Genomic DNA, 21,387 nt, shown 5'->3' with positions numbered 1-21,387 from the left:
TGCTCTCCTGGAGTTCACTGTCCAGTGAGGTAGATATTGAACACATGATTCTAATAACAAACGGAGATGAATGTGCTGAAGGAAAGTAACATGATACTGTGAGAACATCTAGCAGTCGCCCTTGACCTCTTGACTGTACCAAGGAAGGGATACCTGACCCGAAATCTGCAGGCTGAGAGAAGCTAGTTAGTTAATCAGGGGTGGGGGTAAAGGGTGTTCAAGGTAATGAGACGGACATGTGCAAAGGGCCGGTGGTAGGAGTGGGAATGGTGTGGAGGACCTGAGAAAGGCAGTGAGGCTGAAATGCAAAGATCGATGGGGAAAGTGGATGAGAAGAGGCTGGAAAAGTGTGCGAGGGTCACCTCATTTAGGTCCTAATGTGTCTGTTAAGTATTTTGGTCTTTGTCACAAGAAGAATGGCAATCCATTAAAGAGTTTTAAGAAGGGGCCTTAATATGATCAGATTCCTGAGTTGAAAAGAACAGTGTCACACACATTAAATGAGGCGATAAATGTGAGAATCCTTCCAGAAGCTGTAAAGTGTTACAGCATCAGTGATTTTAGTTAAGGTAGGTCTGGTCACTCTCTCCCCTGTGATTTTGCATCACCGTGCACACCCCTTGATCGCTGAGGGCTTGTACCCCTCATGGGCAGCCTGATACACCTGGAGCCAGGAGCCATCTCAGGCAACGTGAGGAGCCAGCAATCGGCTTGGCCACACTGTTTCCCTTCCTGAAACCTGCACGCCTGAGCTCCCTGCGATGGCCCATGTGTCCGCTCATGTGCAAATCAGCCCTATTCCCCTGGAGAGCCCGCAGTGGTTGGTTGGAACCCTGTTCTTGGTGTGAGAGCCCCGCAGAAGGGATGCCCAAGATGGCCAAATCCTGGCTGTGGACAGCATGTGCTAAGCCTCAGAGCAGGGGACACTATCAAGACCCGCCAAGGGGCATGGGGAGGAAAGGGAGTTCCCGCAAGTGTGCTGTTTGCACAGATGTCCACATCTGTAGCCTTTCTATGTTTTAATTCAAAAGAACTCTGCTGATGTGCACACACATATGAAGAGAGGAATCCCAAGGGCAGAGGTCACAGGACTCCACCATGTACCTAAGCACCTGGTGTGTTACTGTGCGTGCCCAGGGGTTTTGCCAGTGTGTCCTCCCGGCTCCCTGACCCCCAGTGTGTGAGATAATGGGGTACCGTGAGGATCTCTACCGGAGGCAGAGGTGGAGGAGTACTCCCAGACACGTGCCACTCCGGGGCTGGGCCTTGAGTTCTCCCCCTTCCCTGTGGAACCCCAGGTTGTTCTGTTTGACTCCCTTGCTCCCGCTTCCATCACGGCGAGGGGAGGCCCCTGGGGCGTTCCTCTGCAGGCTCTGCTGTCACTTACCCTGGGCCTTGACATCATCCACCACGGGGCAGGGGGTCTTCACAATCACATCGCTGGGTCTGGAGCGCCGTCCGGTGTTGTCCACTCCCCACAGGGTGAACCTGGCAGACGGGGGAGGGCGTCGTTAGCAGAGAGAAGCTGAGACCCAGGCTGATGGCCACGCTGAGCTGGGGCGGGTTTGCACCAGGGCACAGAGCAGTGGTTCTCAACGTGGGGCCCTCAGACCCGCAGCGTCCACATCACCTGGGGACTTGGTAGCAATGAAAACTCTCCCACCCAACCCCAGACCGACTGAAGCAGGCTCTCACAAGCCTTCTAGGTGAGTCTGATGCCACTTACACGCTGACGGCACCTGAGCCGAGGGAAGGAGTAGAAACTTGGGTCAGAACTCGGGTTGGGTCTGAAGCCCGGCTGCTGGGAATGTGATGACGTGCCTGGGGGCAGGGCCGGGACCACACCTGGGGACTCCGTGGGAAGCCTGGCCTCCTGGCTGTCAGGTAGGCCTGGGCCAGTGCTGGGCATGCCCTCCTCCCTACACCGGGCGGCTCAGTCCGTCCCACTGGCCTCTCCTCCTTGATTCAGATCTACCTTCTTGCCTGGTACTAAACCCTGCCCTGACCCTGCAACCAAATTCTAGCACCCTGCAATGTTTCTCTCCCTACCACCTCCCCTTCTCTCCTCCTCAGTCTGAGTGGGCTCTTTGCATCACACCAACCCCACACAGCTTCCCAGGGGCTGCCTGGATCCCTACCAATGGCACCCCCCGGAAATGGTTTCATCTCTGGTCCTCCCACACACCTGATCAGCCCAGCTGGTATGTGCTGTTTCTAGAATTGTGGCTGAGGCCACCAAACTGAAGCTGGGGCATCTGTCTGGAACCTTGCTCTGATCTTGAGTCTTGTCCTACAACCCGGGTCTCAGGCTGGGTCTCAACTCTTTCCTCTGCCTACCTACTCCAGACTCTCTTGAGCTAAGGTTCTCAGGGATGGGCCCAGAGGCAGCCAGGACAGCCCACAGACCTGTGCCTGCCATCTGGGGTTCCCACACATGGACACGGTTCTCCCGCACACACCTCTGTCCCCACCATGGAGCAGGAGTGCTAGGGAGAGAGAAATGAGAGCCTCGAAGGATGGCCACCATCCTGCAAGCCGTGCTGGGACCGACCTCTAAGGTCCGAGTGAACCCCCCTCTCTCCCAAGACACCCTGCTGCGTGGGAAGTCCGGCTCCCCCCACCAGAGGTGGGCCACCTGATCTTTGCGGCAGACTCTGCCCTGACTCTGCCAGGGGCAGGCAGTTCTCACCAGAGTCTGGAGATAGGAGGCCCCGTTCTCTCCCATGCCAGTGCACGGGCACCCTGCTCCTAGCGCCCGCGGGCGCCGTGCCCGGTCTTACCACGGGCTTCTCTTCCTTCCTTGCCCCTCCCCACCCATGTGTCTGAGCCCGCGCTCCTGCGCCCCTGGCCTGGTTCAGCCACTGCGATCCAGCCCGCCCGGGGTGCTATCCTCTGTGAGACGGCTCTGCCTTGTCTTTTCCTCTCCACCTTCCAGGGTCCTGAGCACGGCCAGCGCTGCAACCTGATATGATGCTACCCACCTGTCTGTTTAACGTCACCTGCCCTAGACAGTCTGCGGCCGGGCTCCAGCCACTTTTTGTGGCCCACCATTACTTAGCTCTTTAATTTCTAGCAGAGTCCCTGACTGAGATGAGAAATGTCCTGAGCCTCGAGCACCAAACTGGCTATCAGAGGGACCCTCTGCCTCGGTGCCCGGGAGCCTGGGACGTGTGACCACCCCCACCCCCCCCGCCCCGGCTGCTCCCACTCCTGCGGGCAGCTTCGCTCTGTGCCCTCCTTGCGGTAAGCTCTCCACTAACTCGATCAGATCCCGAGCTGGAATGAAAATGCCTGTGCTTAGGTGAATTCTCACATTACTCTGGCGGGGCAATTAGTACAAAAGTTAGGGCCCAGAGCCCTACTATTTCTAATAGCAAAGCAAGGTGTTAGGAAAGAAGATGCTTCCCCTAACCTCCTAAGCAGAGACGGCACTTATCCTAAGAGCCCTTCCTCAGCGGGCCGCCCCGTAGGCCCTGGAGGGACGCTGACAGCAGCCAGCTTAAATTTACCACCAAAGCCCAGGGGGCACTTTCCATATTTTCGTGGGGAAGGGCTGCTCCGTTCATTGTCAGCGTTCTGGTTTCCACCATCGAGCACTTGCAGGGCAGCGAGAAGGTGAGCTGGAATGAGCAGACAGGAGAGAGAAGCCTGACTCCCAAGCCAGAGCGCTAATGTGGGAGTACATTTGCTGCCTCGTCCAAGACTCCTGGGCCCTTTCCACAGCCACCTGGCTGGATTGTCCAGCCTGTCCTTAGAGTCTGTGATGACACCTGCATGGTGTGTGTGTGGGTGTGAGTGTGTGTGTGTGAGAGAGCGAGGGTGTGTGTGGGTGTGAGAGTGTGGGGTGGGAGTGTGTGTGAGAGGGTGTGTGTGAGTGTGAGAGCGAGAGTGTGTGGGGTGTGAGTGTGTGTGGGTGTGTGAGAGTGAGCGTGTGTGTGGGTATGAGTGTGTGTGTGCGTGGGGGGGGATATGAGAGTGTGTGAATGTGTGGGAGGGTATGAGAGCATATGTGTGTGTGTGTGTGTGTGTGTGTGTGTGAAGATGTGTGAGAGGGTACGTGAGGGTGTGTGAGTGAGCGTGTGAAAGTGTGTGAGAGGGTACGTGAGAGTGTGAGTGCATGTGTGAGAGTGTGTGTGGGGGATACGAGAGTGTGTGAATGTGTGCGTGTGAGTGAGCATGTGAGATAGTGTGTGGGTGTGTGTGTGAGAGAGTGAGTGTGTGTGAGGTTGTGAGAATGAGAGAGTGTGTGAGGGTGTCTGTGTGAGTGAGAACCGACAAAGCCTGGCTCCGGCTCCTGAAACTTGGTGTGCAAGGAGCACCCTGGCCGTGTCAGGGCTGGCTGCCTCATGTGCTTCTCTCACGCGCCCCGGCGCACCTGTGGCGGGTTCTGCGGAGGGCTCCGAGTCCACTCCCCCCCCCCTTTTTTTTTAAGATTTTATTTGAGAGAGCGAGAATGAGAGAGAGCACGTGAGACGGGGAAGGGTCAGAGGGAGAAGCAGGCTCCCTGCTGAGCAGGGAGCCCGATGCGGGACTCGATCCCGGGCCTCCAGATCATGACCTGAGCCGAAGGCGGTCGCTTAACCGACTGAGCCACCCAGGCGCCCCACCCACTCCCCTTTTCCGAACTGTCGTCCGTCGGCTCCTGCTCGCTCCCAAAGGCAGTAGTTCTCCTGTGAGCACAGGCTGGGACGAGGGGCGTGGGCTAGAAAGGGAGCCACCTCCCCGCTCGGGCCTCAGTTTCCTTCTCTTGAAACTGAAGATGTCAAACCAGACACACTTTAAGATCTCTTTCCACCAGGGAATTAAATGTTTTTGTACTGTGGACCCAGAATTCTCACAATCGCACAGGCTGACAAAATAAGCCAGCTACGCTGAAACGCCCTTCCACCCCCGTGGAGGCAGCTCCATGCTTTCACGTGAGGAAATGAGATCATGCTGCTAGATCCTTCCGGTAGCCTGGAGTGGCTGCGGAGTAAGAAGCAGTCAGCGAAGAGAACGCAAACCCTGATTCAATTCTTAACCACCGCCACACCCCAGACAACCAGCTTGCGACTCTGTGTTGCTGAAACTCAGTTTCCTCAACTATGAGATGAGAGCAAGACCCCAGCCTCACAGGGTCCCCGAGGGTTCCCAGGGGCTCCCGCACCCAGTAAGCACCCCACAAGCGAAGGCCGAACCCTCCCTTTTAATGATAAGGAAACTTAGTTGCAATCCTGCTTACAATGACCAGCGCTTAGAAACAGAACCAGGCTTGGGGCCATGTGTTTCCAGCAATTAATCCGGGGCCCTGTACTCCTACCAGACTCTGAAGGTCTGGCTTCAAGCTACAAGGAGGCCAGGCTCTCCCAGGCCCTCCAAGGCCCTCTTCGCGTGATCTGCAGCGCCACCTAGTGGAGCGCCACCTAGCCAGCGGCTTCTTCCCTCTGTCCCAAGCGCTCTGACTTCATCATCAACACAGACAGAAAGCTGGTGCTTTACGAGACTTAAGAGGGCAACGCTGGAAGTTCACCAAAGACTGCTGTGAGGGAGAAGGTGTCAGTCTCAGGTCTTTGATCAGGAAACGTGGCCAAATCAGGCCAACGTGAGGAGGGTCCCAAGATGGGTGAGGGCTGGTTCACAGGAATTTCCAAACTCCTAATTAACAGCTGTGACTTAGTGACAAGAATTAGGGAGCTCTTATTTTAAGTGAGAATTCCAGCTTCACTGAGTTTGAGGCATTTTACTGCACCGTCCTTAATCTTTCCTCCTTTTGCCTGTTTCCCCTCCTCATAAAGGGCGACACCTGCCCAATAGCAAGAGAGCTGCTAAAAATCTTAAGTTGGTCAGCTTTCCCTTGTCATGGAACCATCCTTTCCATTTCTCTGTATTTTCCAGCTCTTCTAGAATATCCCTTGTCTTGACATATTTTACTAGTATGGCCCCCTAGTTACATCTCTTTCCAAGATGGAAGCCATTCAGCCTGAGCATCTCCTTCACTTGCAGTCAATGCCACTCACATTTCTAGTGCTTTTTACCTTTGAATTCTTTACCTGTGGAAATGGAGATGATTTATTCTGGCTACTCTGACTCTATTTTTGTGACCTCATCTGTAAACTGTAAACTGTTTTTCATACCAGTGGGGTCAAAAGGTCCCAGAACTACATCACCAGGAATTCTGCCTTGCCCTCCTTCCCTGTTTTCCCCTCATGACTTAGATTTCCTCAACCTCTCTCCTCTCACAAGAGCGTCTTTTATGTCTCTGCTTCACAACTATTTTACTATTGTTCCAGGAGCACAGGGAGAAATGAGGAAGCGCTCCCAGAGAGAACAGGGCTGTTCCAAGTGCCATGAGATAGGAGTCCACCATATTTTCCTTGGAGAAAAATGCTGACCATCTCTACCTCTATAAACTATTTCGACGTCACTGGAGCTAGCTTTCTAAAGCAGAGTTCTTGCTATTCTTTCGTCGAAAAAAATTAATAATCTCCCTTGACTTAGAGCATTCACTCTCTTTTTCCAGAATCACTTTCTTCCATTCCCTTTTACTCACCATCTGCTTCTGCTTGATTGGACTACTTGCTACTCACCTTCATGCCTCTTTGCTTTTGCCCTTGCTGGTTCCTCAGCCTGCTCTGCCTTTTCCGACATCACTCTACCTACCAAAATTCTACACGACCCCAGTGAGTGATGTCCACTCTAGTTAGAATTAGCCACTCCTTTCCCTTCTCTTCTGCATGTTCCTTGTTCTTCCATCTAGCCTCTATGTCGTCCTATCAGATGTTAAATTTAGCTGTTTGTATATTTCCTTTCTGTGTTGCAAACTCTTTGAAGGATGGGGCTCTCTTGTCTTTCTTAATCCTCCCTTTCCAGTCCCTAGAAAGTTCTCTATAACTGATCAGGGTAAGACTTGAGAAACTCAAAATATTTTTCCGAGTTTCTGAAGGAACTCAAGCACGAAAAGGAAGGACCTCAGAGCCTCAGGACGTTCAGGGTAAGGAAAAGCCAGGCAGGCGTGTATCACTCACATATAGATGGTGTCCGGTTCCAGGCATCGAACGATCAGAGAGATAGTGGTGAGCTGCTTGTCTGGTACCCGAGCCGGCATGGCACAAGGAGACTTTGCTCCAGAGATGATGTCGTCCACAAAGCTCAGCACCGTTTCTGCCCCAGGTGGGGGGGTGGGGGGGGGAGGAATGGAAAAGGCCATGAGAAACAGTGCTGGCCAAGCAAGGAGATGGCATCAGTTCAATGAGAACTTAACATTAGAACTGCTTGGTCCCCAGTCTTCTCAAATTCCTAGTAGAGAAAAAAGACCTAGAAGGAATTGTCTTTTCTGTTTCATGTTTAATCAATTTAGAGCCATTTGTCCGGAGTGAGTTCAGACACAACTATGGCAAGATGTACACACATGTGTGAGCTCTTTTATGAAATGTTCTTGGCAAGGGTAGGGAGCAGCTGCTGAGGGCAGTGGTCCCTGCCAGCCCTTTGCAGTACCTGTGCGCATCAGGGACAGGGCCTCGAAGGAAGCGGGAGACAGTTCCCCATACCTGAAGGCCGTGCATATGTCTCCCAGCCTCGCTGACCATTTTGGCAGAGCTTGTTCACCCTGCATCAAACTGTGGACGCCACCATCCTGTGGGGGACCACACTCACGCGTAGGTTTTAGGGATGATTTATGTTGACCTTTCCCTACGTGTAGGCAGCAAAATACTAGGGCATGGAACATTGTTCATGGGGTGTTTCCACTTCTTGAAGACTTCCCTCTTCTAGCTGGACCTGGCAACTGCAGAGTTTGCTTTAGGACAAGACATGGGGTAACATCTGTTTGCGCATGCTTTTGCCCAGAGGGGGGTTATTAGCAAAGGCATTTTTTTTTTTCCTGTAATCATGGCAGTGGTTAGCACAGAATTGTTTCTTAATTGTGGGCTAGGATAACTAGTGTACTGTACTGTTGTTTCTTTGTGAGTGTGCCTAGAGGCAATGAAATGGACACCTCTTTAATAAACAAAAAGAAAAACAAAATCAAAACAAGACTTTGTCAGATGCTCACCATGCAAAAACTCTTAAATGGACGAGATGGCTGTTCTTGCTTCCCCACCCCTGGCCCACCCACCTCGCCCCCGCCACCCCCACCCCACCACCCAACCACCAGGGACCCTTGGACACCGGGGATCCGGAGCATAGACCAGGAGGCAGGACATTTTTCTTTTCTCTTCTTTTTACCAATGGATTAAGATGAGCCCACGAAGTTGGAGAGGCTCACCTGTCTCCACTTTGGAGTGGTCCATCCTGTCAGTGACCTTTTCCTGACGGATGAGGTAATCTACAATCTGCACCCCAATTGGAGGCTCTGAGTGTTCCCACTCCAGGACCACGAGGGTGCTGCTGGGCTCATGAACCGTGGAGAGTCTCAGCCTGAGTGCAAGACAGGAAGAGACATGACATGGGGACCTGTTGGGTCCTGCGATGTTCTTCTGATACTGGCCACCTTCTCAATTGTTACGCCCTCAAGTCTTCCTTCTAACCTTTCTTAACCAACCACTGCAACAATCTCTCTGAGCGCCTGTCTCCTTCACTAGAGAGCAATGGTTCTTGAAGGTCCCCAGAATCTGTATTTTATTACTCTTAAGTGCCTTTTACAGATTAGGAACTCAACATCTGCTTGCAAATAAATAAATAAGTAGGTGAATCAAAGATGAATGAGCACCTACATCTTATAGGGTCAGTGGGCAGGGCTTTCTGGGTGGCCCTGCTTACAAATATAATTTCTTGCAAATATAATTTCTGGATTTGCCCTTGAATATAGGAGAATGTGCCTATAAAGCTCATGCCAAGGCTCACTGAGGTGGTGTCTGGGAGAGCCCTGGGTGATGTCCTGTGGCTGCAAACTTGCGCTCTGATTTCAGGTTCTTTTTTTGTTCTTGGGTTTCTTTGACTATCCTGATTCCCGACTCCAGTCTTTCTTTGCTTTTCCCAATTCAGAGTCTCCTCCTTCCATGCAAATTGTCCATTTTCACCACTCTTTTGCCTTGCCATCTCATATGTCCTTATGCCTTGCTGAGACTCACTACACATTATTGACGTTCGTGGTACGGATCTCCTAATGGTCCAAGTGGTTTCAATTTGTTACCTTGTTCTGACTTCATAGGTATATCTCAGATTTGTCACTTGCTTCCAATTCCGGGTTTCTTTCTAGACCACTGGCTTCTGGGGATTTTCCTGGCTCCTGCTCATTCCAGTCTCCGTCTGTCACATGCCATCCCTGCCATTCACCCTCATCCTTGGTCCCCATATCTCACGACCTCCCATAATCATCGACCTCTGCTCTCTACTCAGCTCACAGATGCCTGTCACTGGTCTCAGGGGGTCATTGTGCCAGGTGCTACAGATGGAACACACCAAGGCAACGGTCAATTTCAATTCAGCAAATGTTTGTTGAGCACCTACTACGTATCAGAATGTGCTTGGTGCTCAAGATGCAGTGGTGCTCGAGCCACCTCCAGCCCCTTCTTTTTTTTTGTTTTAGATTTATTTATTTGACAGAGAGAGAGACAGCGAGAGAGGGAACACAAGCAGGGGGAGCGGGAGAGGGAGAAGAAGGCTTCCCGCGGAGCAGAGAGCCCGATGCGGGGCTCGATCCCAGGACCCTGGGATCACGACCTGAGCCGAAGGCAGAAGCTTAACCGACTGAGCCACCCAGGCGTTCCTATACATTGTTTTAATTGGCATTTTTTCCAATGAACAAATGAGTTGACCATCTCTTCAAATATTTGTTAGCCAGTTTGCTTTTCTCTGCTATGAATTTTCTTTTTTCTTTTTTTAAAGATTTTATTTATTTATTTGAGAGAGAATGAGAAAGAGAGCACATGAGAGGGGGGAGGGTCTGAGGGAGAAGCAGACTCCCTGCTAAGCAGGGAGCCTGATGCGGGGCTCGATCCCAGGACCCTGGGATCACGACCTGAGCTGAAGGCAGACGCTTAACCGACTGAGCCACCCAGGCGCCCCATAACCCCTTCTTTTGTGGAGTGGTCAATAGAAAAACATACAATTATACATGTGATTATAATAATGTGTGATAAGAACTTTAAGAAGAAATCACGGGAGACTGTGGGAGCAATAGCAAGGAATTCAACCAGTGGAAAAATAATGCAAAACACATGCTCCTTAGTGGCTTACTATGAAGGAGTGCATAGTTTGCAGATGACATGAAAGATGGAGTAGACCCAAAACAGTGCGGATATTGACGAATTCATTAATTAGAGTCATATGCCGAGTGCTATTTTGAAGAAAAAAGCATTAGGAAGCTTAAGTAAGTAACTAAGCCTTTCTGAGAAGTCAGATTCTGTGAAAATGTGGACCAAAGCTGGCCTCTACTGAGAAACAGCGGCATGCATGATTTACATAGACTCGTGTAAAACCAGAGTACATTTCTATTTCCAATTACCAAGAAACGTTCAAGAAACTAAGGTCTGCTACTAAAAGAAGTGATTAAAGTTGACAAGAGAAGTGAAGTCCTTAATAGATGTTCCTGCTTATGGAAATTTAGCCCAATTTGATCTTTAGCAATAACATACAGTAAACGCAGGTTTAGAAAGAAAATCAACCCTAAGACACCAATGGTTGGATCTTGTGTCCACCTGATGATAACTGTTTAGTGGCCTCAGTGTTGTGTCAAAAATGAGGTAGTTTTCTTAGTGGGTGAATCCATCTAGAAGCACCATCTGCTTCTAGTGGCTCCCTTTATACCAAAAGAAAGGACCTTGACTAATAATGACCTCAATTCTCCTTTGACTCAAGAGGTCCAAGTCATGGCCATAAAGAGCAAGAAGCCAAGTGCTGGTGTATCTAAAACTACCCATAGAGAGAGGGCACGTGGACAAGAGAAGACATTGGTTTGCGCTGATAGTCTACTGTTGTGTCTCATCTCTCTTGGTTCTCTTCCTGTTCAGTCCTGGCTCTTTGATGCCCAATAGCACTTCCCTGCATCAGGCCGGAGGGCAGCATCTGCACAACCAGACTCTCACTGGCTGGTGTCCTCCTGCTGGCTCGCTCCTGCTGACTCAGCCTCCTATTCCCATGGGTCCTGATCCTCCCTTTGGGCTTTTTTTGCCTCACCAACCCATGGGGCCATGTGACTCCAGTGGTTCCTGCCAGCACTCCTTATTAGACACCATATGTCTGTGCGTCACTCCCAGTACAGATGTCACAGCAGAGGCTAAGGGGGTGCCTGCCTACAGGGATTTGGCCAGTTCTGTGCAGCCTTCCCTTGAGGGCAAGGAAATTGGACATGTTCTTCCTGAACCACCTTGACAACCCTTTGTACTCTGTTCACCCCTCAAATGCAGATAGCCCCTAATGCTCATCTCTGACCCTCTCCTCTTTCCAGTTGATACTTATTCGAGAGGATCTTTTCTCATAGCTGGGGTTCCATTGCTCATTTCTTTGGGGTTGGTTTAAATCTTCTTATCTCTAGGAGACGTCTATTTCTCCAAACCGTCTTTCCCTCTGACCTCTGAACATGTCGGTAGGACTGCCCTGCTATACCTCCAAGACGGGTCCAACTGGACACAGTCTCCTCCTCAAACGTGCATGTCCCTTGATGCTTCTCTTCTCAGCTGTGGCTTATTCATCTTCCCGGCCACTGGGACTGAAGTCATAGGTCCATTCTCAACTTCTCCCTCTTTCTCCCTCCCACACCACCAAGTCACCCACAACCCCCCTTCCACCACCACCCCCCCATTGGTTCTACCCCGGATCATCTCTCCGTTGTGTCCTCTCAACATTATCATGGCTAATATCATGGCCTCTTAGCGGTGGTGGCTCTGCTTCCTGCTTGAGGGCCTTGGAAAAATCATTCAGACCATCTGAATGCATTTCCTTGTCTCTTAAATGGAAGTGATAACAGTACCTAATGGCTCCACACAGAGCTGCCACCCAGGAAATGTGTCATTGGCCTAGTAGAGTCTCACTACCGATCTCTCACTTCCTCCCCTGCAATGTCACTTTAGCCCTCTGATCTTCTGGCCATGCTGTCCATCCTCTCTACCTTCAGGGAGAAACTCAAGTGCCATCTCCTTCATGAAGCCTTCGCCTGCCCCCAATTCAGACTTGACCATTCCCTTTCACACTTGACTTAAACGTCTCTGATAACTCTTATCAGACCATGTCTTCTCCTATGACACTCTGCGTGCTGCATCCCTAAGATTGAAAGCTTGCTGAGGCCAGGAGCTGCCTCATGTTTTTCTTCCTGTTCCCTGGCCCCTGGTCTATTGCTTTGCAACAAGTGGATGCCCTGTAATACACATTTGCAGAACCGTGCAGAGGCGGGCACGCAACACAGAGGCAGAGAAGGGGAGTCATACACAGGCTGTGGGAGAGGTGCACAGGTGGGAAGTCCATCTGCTCCAAAAGCCGTGGAGTCGCATCGACACCAGTCCTCGATGACATCTCCAGTCCCTGAGCACCAGAGTGAGCTCATGGTGGCCTCCTGCAAGAGCTGCAAGAGAAGGAAGAGTAAGTGTCCGGGAGCCAGGGCTGGGTCACCAGTCAAGAGACAGAATCCAGGCTTTGTTTGGTTCTAGATTACTTTCAGCCAGTAGGCTGGGGCACCACTTCACCATTTTTTTGATCTAAAATTCCTACCCCAGGAGACTGATTCTGGGAAGCTAGACCTTGCAGGACCTCCTTGGTGCTGCTCTCTCATTAATGTGCCAGTCACCCCTATGGTTGAGAGCTGTTACCTTGGAAGCAAGTCTTACTTCTCCCTTCTTCTCCATCCGTCACTCCACACCCAAGGCCCTAGCAACAATAACATCTCGACCATCCACTGCCCTGACCCCTCTTCTCTCCACCCTTAGGCCCTTGGCCCTTTCTCAAATGCCTCTCTGTGCATCCTCATCTGCCCTTCGCATCCTGCCCAGCACTGCCCCTCTGCCACATTCCTTCAGTGTGCCTTGTACCCCACGTACAATATTTATGCAGATCTGCCTTGAGTGTGAGGCCTCTCTTTCCTGGTAGAAGGTAGAAACAGAGCAGCAACCAGGTGAAGCACTGTGCTCCAGAGCTGTCTGCCCTGGGTAAGGACTTCGGCTCTGCAAATCACTGCCATGTGACCTGGGGCAAATTAGATCAACTTGGTTTCCTCAGTGGAAAAATGGAATGGAAACAGCACTCTTCTCATAGGATTGTTGTGATGATGACCTGAAATAATATACGCCAAAGGGCATAGCATAATACCTGTGCTGTGCATGCATTAGTAACATATAAATATTACATCAGTAATCAATAAATGTCAGCAATTATTATTATGTTTGAATGACAGGCTTGGGTCTTCTGTGGAAGCATACAAATGTCACAGAGCCTAGGATAATTCTTTACATACAGTGATTTCACAGCAGATATTCCCTAGTCGATGAAAGGACAAAAGGATAAAATTAGACTAGTCAGGGAACAGAACTTGAGATGGGACAATTCCCTGGTGAGGAAGCAGATCCTGATGGGCACTGACCACTCAGTGGGGCCCTGCTGCCTCAACCCCAGCCCAGGGATAGGGAGAGGGCAAGGCTGGCCACAGGCATGTGGCCGTGCCCTCTGGCCGAGGTCAGCTCTCTGTCTGGGTCAGCTCACCGTCCGCAGCCTCTGCTTTTCCTTTGAGTCTCTTCTCTCTGACCCACTCTTACCAAACCCACACAGAATTGGTAAATTAGAGAAATGAAGCAGCCATCTTGGAAAATTTTAGGCCAAAATATTGGAAGGGGGGGCAGGGGGGATGGAGGGAGGAAGAAAAGAAAGAAGGAAGGAAGGAAAAGAAAAAAGAAGAGAGTAAGAAAAAACCGACAGATAACCCTACAAAAATGGAAATGTCTAAGCTGAAAGCCAATACCCTAAGTTACATTCTCCCAGAACTTCACATAAGGGTTCATACTGACCCCGCTCCCACCTTCCTACTCCCAGATTGGGAGCTTCTAGGGAGCAGGGACCAATTCTTGATTATCAGTATATGTGTGTAGTTTTAGAATTTCAAGGCCCTTTTAGGGCTAACACCGTAGTTTGAGCTCCATGATAGACAGGATTTACAGTGGAGGGCATTTAGAGTCAAAGAGGTTAGTGACTTGTTCAGGGTCACAGGCTAGTGAGTGGGGGCCACCCCAGAACCTGAGCTCAATGTGACTGATTGTCCGCCGGCTCCTAGTAGGAAGCCCGGTGCACTGCAGGTGCTCACTTCATGCTTTGCCTGACTGAACTCAAACTCAAACCAAACTCAAATCAAAAGTATACTTTCTTAAACTAGGAAAACCGACTTCCGTTGAGAGAGGTAGAATAAAGAGGAAATTGTGGCTGCCTGCGTGCAGTTTTCAATCAACAGTTACTAGCTAAGCACCTGTAAGGGTCTGGCTGCTGTGCTAAGCATTAAGGATACAGTGCAGCGTTAGACATAGTCAGGCCCCGCCCACATACATCTTGCAGCCAAATAACAAAGGAACAGACAAAAGTTACATAAGCAACCAAGTTAGTAGGACTGGTGGTAAGTGCTCCAAAGAAAAAGGGTGAATTGGGACAGGAGGGAAAAGGAGGGGGGATAATCTCACAGAGGGGTTTGGGAAGGCCTCCATGAGGATGTGTGTTTTTATCTGAACTGGGAAGGACAGATCAAGAGTTATCTGGTTCCAGGCGGAAAACCAGTATTAAGATGACTTCAGCCTGGGTGAAAGTTAACCTTTAAAATCAACCGAGTGAAGGCTCTTTTGGCTGTAAGAGCCAGAGTGAAGGACAAAGAGGGGCTCAGCAAGTGGGAGGGGGTGGGGCCGGTTACAGAGACCCTGTGGTCCATGGTGAGGGGTGGTGTCACATTCTAAGAGCAGGGGAAAGTGTTTTAAACAGGGGAGAAACATGATCCGATTTTCAACCCAAAGGAGTAAAGACCAACACTTATGATGACAGACGTTTCTTCAAAAGCTTCAACTTTCCCCCTTTGGTTCACACAATTCCACAAGTTCCTACTCCCTGAATCCTGGGCTTTCGGTAACTGTGGAAGGTAGGCTGGGGTAGAAGAGGGGAAATCAAGAAGGAGCCCTTCTGGAAAGAAGAGGAAAAAAAATTACATTTTTCTTGGTATCTAGAATGTGGCAGGCATTGCATGGGGATCCTCATTTGTTATTAGATTTAATCCTGATTCCCAAAAAGAAATAGGATTTTCCCATTTTTGTTCTTATTTTGTTTTAGGGAAAGCAGCTGAACTTCCAGGCCAAGTTCGCCCCTCTGTTCATTCTTCCATTTATTTATTTCATTCATTTATCCAGCAGGGTGCCAACTACATGTCAGCTGGGAGCTGGGATTCCATAGAAGAATGAGTGCTTCTCAGAGTCTACAGGACAAATACGTAAACAAATATGTGAGCACTCGTGACAGCAGGTGATACGTGCTTCAGAAGATGCAGGGACACAGACAATGGAAGCCACTTGAAGGAGCAGGGGCTGGCCTGGGAGAACAAGGGAGGGCTTGTCATAGCTGTGGATGCTTGAGCTGAGACCTGGAAGTACTGTCATAGCAGGGGTATGCCGTTGGCAGAAATGTAGGAGAGGCCATTTCTGCGAGAGAGAGTGACAAGTCTGAAGGGCCAGATGCATGACAGAAAATGTGTTGTGTTTAAGGAGGTTAAAATTTGGAGGATAGAATATAAAGCATATACAAACCTAACCATGTAAGTGAGGACCAAATTGGACAATGAATTGCCCTTATAACGATATGCTAAGGACTCTAGATTGTATTTAACAGATTCTGCAGAGCTACTGAATTGCCCTGCTGCAGCAGGACCTGATGTCCGTATCGGACAGAAAACTGACTGGTCTCACAGGAAAACCAGTAAGAGGCTACTGTAACAAGAAGAGGGTGGCCTGCTATTACAGTGGATGACTGTGATGGGGGTACAATCACAGGAGGATGGATTCAAAGTATTTGTAGTCCCCGGTGATGATAGATAGATGTTAGGGAGTGACAAGAAAAGTCAGGGAAGCATACTTGGCCTCCAGCTTGGGCAACTTGGTAGAAAAGAATCCCATTCACCGAGACTGAAGCACAATGGTAACTGTTTGGGGTGGAAGATGTTGGGTTGGAGACGTCTGGTGGGTTATATAGTTTGACCTATTTGTTTCTAGACTGTTTCTAATCACTAGATTGAAATTTGGCATTATAGATGATCTAGCCCAACAGAAGGAGGCCAAGAGTGGTTAGAAAATTGGCCCCAGACCTACTAGAGGGGTAGAGATAAGAACACACACCGAGTTTACTGGTGTCGTGACTTAGTACCCCTCTTTGTTTGCTTTTTCACTCCATATCTGCATTCTTTGTGAGAAAGGGAAAATTAGAAGGAAAAGCAGAGGAACAGAGAGAATGAACAGAGAAGACAGACTATGTCTAAGGAATGAGAGAGAAGAAACATGGGATGGTGATGGAAGCACCTTGGGCCACCTTGTCTACGTGTTCAGAAATTACAATATTCAAATACGGCCAGATGGACGATCTCTCCCAACCCCTCTCTTAAAACCAGTGCAGGAAGACAGGGAAGGGCCAAGGTCTGGCAAGTAGGAGATCCAGAGAGGGAGATGCTAAAGACACAAATTCCTTCAGCTTCCCCATTTTACCCACGACGCCCCTGCAGGATGCTGGGAGTCTTTGTCCTCCTTTCCCACCCAGCTCTTCCCTACTCTGCAGCTTCTCGTGCCTTGTCCCATAGGATGGTGCTATGAGTGTATTCCCTGACTCTGCTGGTCCAGGCCAAGTGCTCAGGAGCTCTTGGGGCACCAGCTGCAGCAGTCTTGGGTGCTCCCAGAAGACAAAGTGGGGCAGGTAAAGGCACTGGATTAAAGCCACCGCAGCTTTGGGTCTCCATGGTGACATCAATCCGTCCTTGTCATCCTTGCAAGCCACCCTTCCATGGTCTCTTCTCCCCAGCTCTTCTTCCCCAGTCACTTCATCAGAATGAAGAGGAATTCATAGGCCAAAGGAACCACTTATCCTTTTGTTCCTGTGAGGAATGTTGCTTTGAACTATCATTGGCAAGAGCAGCATACACGTGCAAAATCCCTCCTTGCTGGCGGAGCATCACCTATGAAACAACTGTGATGCACCAGGTGTCCCTTAAAGGGGAAAGAGAAAGCAATCATCACCCTACCTGGAGGAACACAGCTCTCAGGCAGGTGAGGAGCTCTCTGCTCTGACTCTACTATGGTCTGGTCCCTCAAGGTCACCTTTGCCTGTAGCATCAGAAGCCCCACACCCTGAGCTTTTGTGTTTTTATTCTTGTCATTGTCATCATCGTTGCTGTTGTGTGTGTTGTGACCCACTCTGTTCTTTCTGTCTTTGAGGAGATCAGAGAGCTAGGGAATGAGCTAAGCCACTGTCTCTGCCACAGTTCTCCAGCTTATCCCTTTGGGTCCATTCATTTTCTCGTAGCACCTTTGGAAAGGGAGCCACACAGGGAAAGGAGGGGTGCTTGGGACACGTCATGACCTAGCAGTATAATATAAGGCAAAAGATTTGCTTGGATGTGGGGTTTTGTGGTCTTTGTTCTTAGAGTCAGAGCCATGGGCATGACACCATCCCCTCTAGGCTAAGACCAGACCCTTCCCTTGGAACCTATGCCTGACACACTCCTAGCCTCGCTGCAGCCAATCCAGGCTTGGGATCTGTTAGGGGAGCCAGCCTTCCTTCCATAACTGTCCCCTGAGTCTTTCTGAACAATGACTTTGGTGACTATGAATGCCATACCTCCTGATCTACCTACCTTCTTCTTCCCAGCCCTTGTTGCTCAAGAATCTACACAAATGCTGAGTTGTGACTCTTGAGTCATTACCATGGGTGTTGTGGATGCACTGATTTGACTTAATATGCAAACATGCAAATCTAAGCAAATTATGTGCCTGGATTAGCTAAACAAAAAGTCTCAGTATCCCTATTCTAGCACGGAACTCAACTACACCCTGTCACCACACCCCCACTCCGGCCATTTGGAAAGCCATCTGTTGTTGCTGATGCTTCCCTGCGTCCCAAGCCTCTTACCCTCTGTGTCTGGTTGTTGGTCACCAGTTCATAGATGGGGGCTGCTCTGGTCACCTCCAGTAGAACTGGCTCAGCAGGAGTGTCAGGGCTGGATGTCACATGACACAGGGGGCAGGATGAGGGGCATCGTCCTTTGCTCTGGCATTCCATGCGGACTCCAGCTGCCATGCGCTTGGTGCCAGTCTCTGACAGGCTGGCGATGTATTCTGGGAACGTGAGCACCTTGGGGTCTCTTTCCCGCTCCTCCGACTCGTCAGATGGGGAGTTGCCTGCCAGACACAAAATGAAAAAGAGCAATGAGGCAATGAGGCAAAAGAGCAAGGTCTTGCATGATCTCGTGGCCCCTGAGTGCTGGAGTCAAATCCCAGGAATTTGACTCCAGCACTCAGGAATTGTGCTTCCAGATGTGAGATCAGGTTGTTTCCTTTTGGAGAACCCTCAGCTCCACCGATCCTCTCAGAAGGATGCATCTGCAGTGTCTGCAGGATCTATGACTATCGTCAATAATCCCAACAGTAACAACAGTAACAACAGTGATTACCCCAGGACTCAGTTTCTTCATCCATAAAATGAAGATATTCCTTGTACCTACCTCTAGCATTGTGCGATGAATAAAAGGCAACATGTTTTTAAAGTACATAACACAGTGGCTAGTGCATGTCCAACCATCATCATAAGAGTTTAATCATAACTATAGGTAAGATTTACCCGAACTATGAAGTGAGATCTGTCCCGGACCTCTTTTAACACTTACAAGAACTCTCTGCATGGAGTTCTACCATTGCACCCACCTTATGGATGAGGAAAGTGAGGCCAAGAGCCTCAAGATCACACAGCTAGTATGTTGTAAGTGCTGGGGTTTGAATCAAATTTTGTCGGATTCCAAAGCCTTTAAGTCATTGGGAAGGAAGAGGACTTTTCTGCTTTATTATTCATCAATGCACGGAAGATGGGAGGGAGTTTGGGCACTCCAAAGAGATGGATTTATAACGTCCTTGATTGGTGAGTGAAAAGTAGTTAGAGAAATTCTTGGTTTATTTTTGGTGACAAAGATGAGAAATGCCTACCTGAAAATAAGTAATACTTTGTTCCCTGTGGAAGAAAACACGGCTTGATATTTGTCTTCCAAGCCTTCATGATTTCCCATTTAACTTATTCATGCTAGATGAAGTTGGAAGTACAGTCCACTGACCAAAAGCCCTTGGGCTCCGCAAGAGATCCCAGACCCTTCGTGACACAGCTACAGGCCCGAACAGGAAACAATTTCGTGGAGACCACTGGGCTTCTAGAAATAAAGGGCAGATACAGAACACTCGTTCCGGTCATCCTGAACCGCTCAGGAATGTGGTACTTGATGGGCCAGATCTTTGGGGGAAATGGCTGGAAGGGTTTGCAAAGGGGTTTCAGAAGGTGACTGAGAGCTACAACTCACTGCCTTTCTAACAGGGTTCTCTCTTGTGGGGTCCAGGGAGTTCTCTGCCCTCCTCCCTTGTGTTTGCCATGTAATATGAGCCCATTTGCAAACATCATGAGACATTTCAACACTGTTGTTTCCCAGATGAATATCCTCAGTGTGCGGATGAGGCATCTTCCATCCAGAAGCTCCACTGACATGGGACTCAGTGACTATAAATGTGAGATATAATTTATTTCACATTTGCAATTTGTTTAATAACAAACCCAGAGTTGAACTGAAGCCTTTCGTAGGTTATAAGAACTGCATAACTGCACACACCAAAGCAAAGAATGGTGTTATCAAACAGGGAGGCCCAGGAGCCCACACCAGCCAGCCCCAGAGTCACTCAGAGCCACATGTAAATCTTGATTGATATTCAGGTTTAGGCACCTCAGTCAAGCCCGTGGCTGGGAATATTTGTAAAGTGAGCACAACCTAGCAGGACTCTCCTCACCTAGCCCCTGGCCAGGCCTCAGCCTTCTTCAACAGCTAATATGAACCAGGTAGAGATAAGTGAAGTGAATGAGGTCTTGGATTCTTGAAATGATTTCTAGAAAAACAGGCCGCCTTTCATTCATTGGGAAAGTGAATGAAATTTAAAAAAAATCAGAAAAGACACAGTGTTTCTTTTCAAGATAAAGTTTAAAAAATTTTGCTATGCAAAAAAAAAATGCCAGAGAGCTTGACGGTCTCTTGGAGGACCAGGGGCATTTCATCAACCCACAGCCCTCCTTGTTGAGAAAGGATTCAACAGGGGCTGGGAAAGAGTTCCCACGAAATGACCACTAGATGGGGATATCAAGTCTAAAATGCTCTTCTGTGAGAGGAAATAATCTGCGATGAATTCTGTGGGGCCACTTTGGCACCACGGAAAAACTTGTGGAAAAGTAACACCTGGCTACTTAACAAAGTTTGTTGTGGTACCATTTTTTTCAATGAAATAGTTAAAAATTAATGAGTAACATAATTCCATAAAATGTATCCCTAGGAGAAACATACACAGCGAGAGACAGAAGTAACTGAGAGACAGAAAATTAAAATCCTCCTGAATATCCTTCACATGGAGTAAAATTTACTTCAAGGGGGAAATAATCTGCCACCACATTCCTTTTCTCTCACCTTTAATCCCCAAATACCCAGGAACTCCGCCGCCTCCTCCCCCACCACACACCCCATACACATCCCTCTGTAGGCCAGGGGCCCTTTTATTACTTGGGATGCACCGTTCTGACAGACAGATGCGGCCACTAGAGGGCACTGCATCCCCAAACACAGTGGAGCTGAGTGCCCACCTCCCTGCCCTCCCGCGCTCCCTCATTAAGGCTTGTAATTGCTGTAAACATTTGAGGGGCTGTTCCCTGGCGGCTGTCTTCTGACTATCCCCATTAAAATCAAGATTTAGCGAATCCCGCTCAATATCCTCCAGCCCCGGATAGGTGCAAGGTTAGGGAGAAGAGAGGCGTGGGGAGGAGGATGCAAAAGAAATGGTGGCAGACCTCCAAACTCTTGTTTTAATCCAGAATCCTGTTTTCCTTCTCCTGAAAATATTCAGGTCCTTAGAAAGCGGGCCTGCTGAAGGCCGCTGCAGTCCCCTCATCATGCAGGACGGAGCTGTCTAGAGAGGAGCTGGATTTATACCGAGGTAATGAGCAGGGAACTCCCAAAGCCATCTATTCAGGCTCCAGCAAAGAATAGAGATGTGTCTGTGAGAGAGATTTTTCAAAGAGGAAATGCCTTTTCCATGTGCAGTTTAAGACACAATTGGGAAATACCCCTTAAAATGATGGAGTCCGATGGTGAAAGCTCAGATAAATCTCCCTTTGCCCAAAGAGAGCACCTATAACCATCATGTCTGTGGCAAGTGAAAGAGTAGTCCAAATCCTAAAATCTTCAGG

At 49.4% G+C, this 21,387-nt stretch overlaps 1 protein-coding gene across 2 annotated transcripts in view; it reads right to left on the bottom strand.

Moving 5' to 3' along the window:
* ASTN1 (astrotactin 1) overlaps positions 1–21,387 on the bottom strand; it is a 290,281-nt gene that overhangs the window by 11,671 nt on the left and 257,223 nt on the right. For both annotated transcript variants that reach the window (XM_035010736.1, XM_035010737.1), the window contains exons 17-21: positions 18,037–18,305; positions 12,342–12,475; positions 8,243–8,394; positions 7,005–7,140; positions 1,388–1,488 (exon numbers count right to left, since the gene is read on the bottom strand). In XM_035010736.1, coding sequence (XP_034866627.1) covers positions 1,388–1,488; positions 7,005–7,140; positions 8,243–8,394; positions 12,342–12,475; positions 18,037–18,305 — 792 coding nt within the window. The remainder of the gene's footprint in view (positions 1–1,387; positions 1,489–7,004; positions 7,141–8,242; positions 8,395–12,341; positions 12,476–18,036; positions 18,306–21,387) is intronic.

Source organism: Mirounga leonina, unplaced genomic scaffold, assembly GCF_011800145.1.
Source record: "Mirounga leonina isolate KUSES-001 unplaced genomic scaffold, KU_Mleo_1.0 Mir_154, whole genome shotgun sequence".
Lineage (NCBI taxonomy): Eukaryota > Metazoa > Chordata > Mammalia > Carnivora > Phocidae > Mirounga > Mirounga leonina.
Note: the sequence above shows the minus strand (reverse complement) of the source record. Positions and strands in the feature narration are given on the sequence as shown.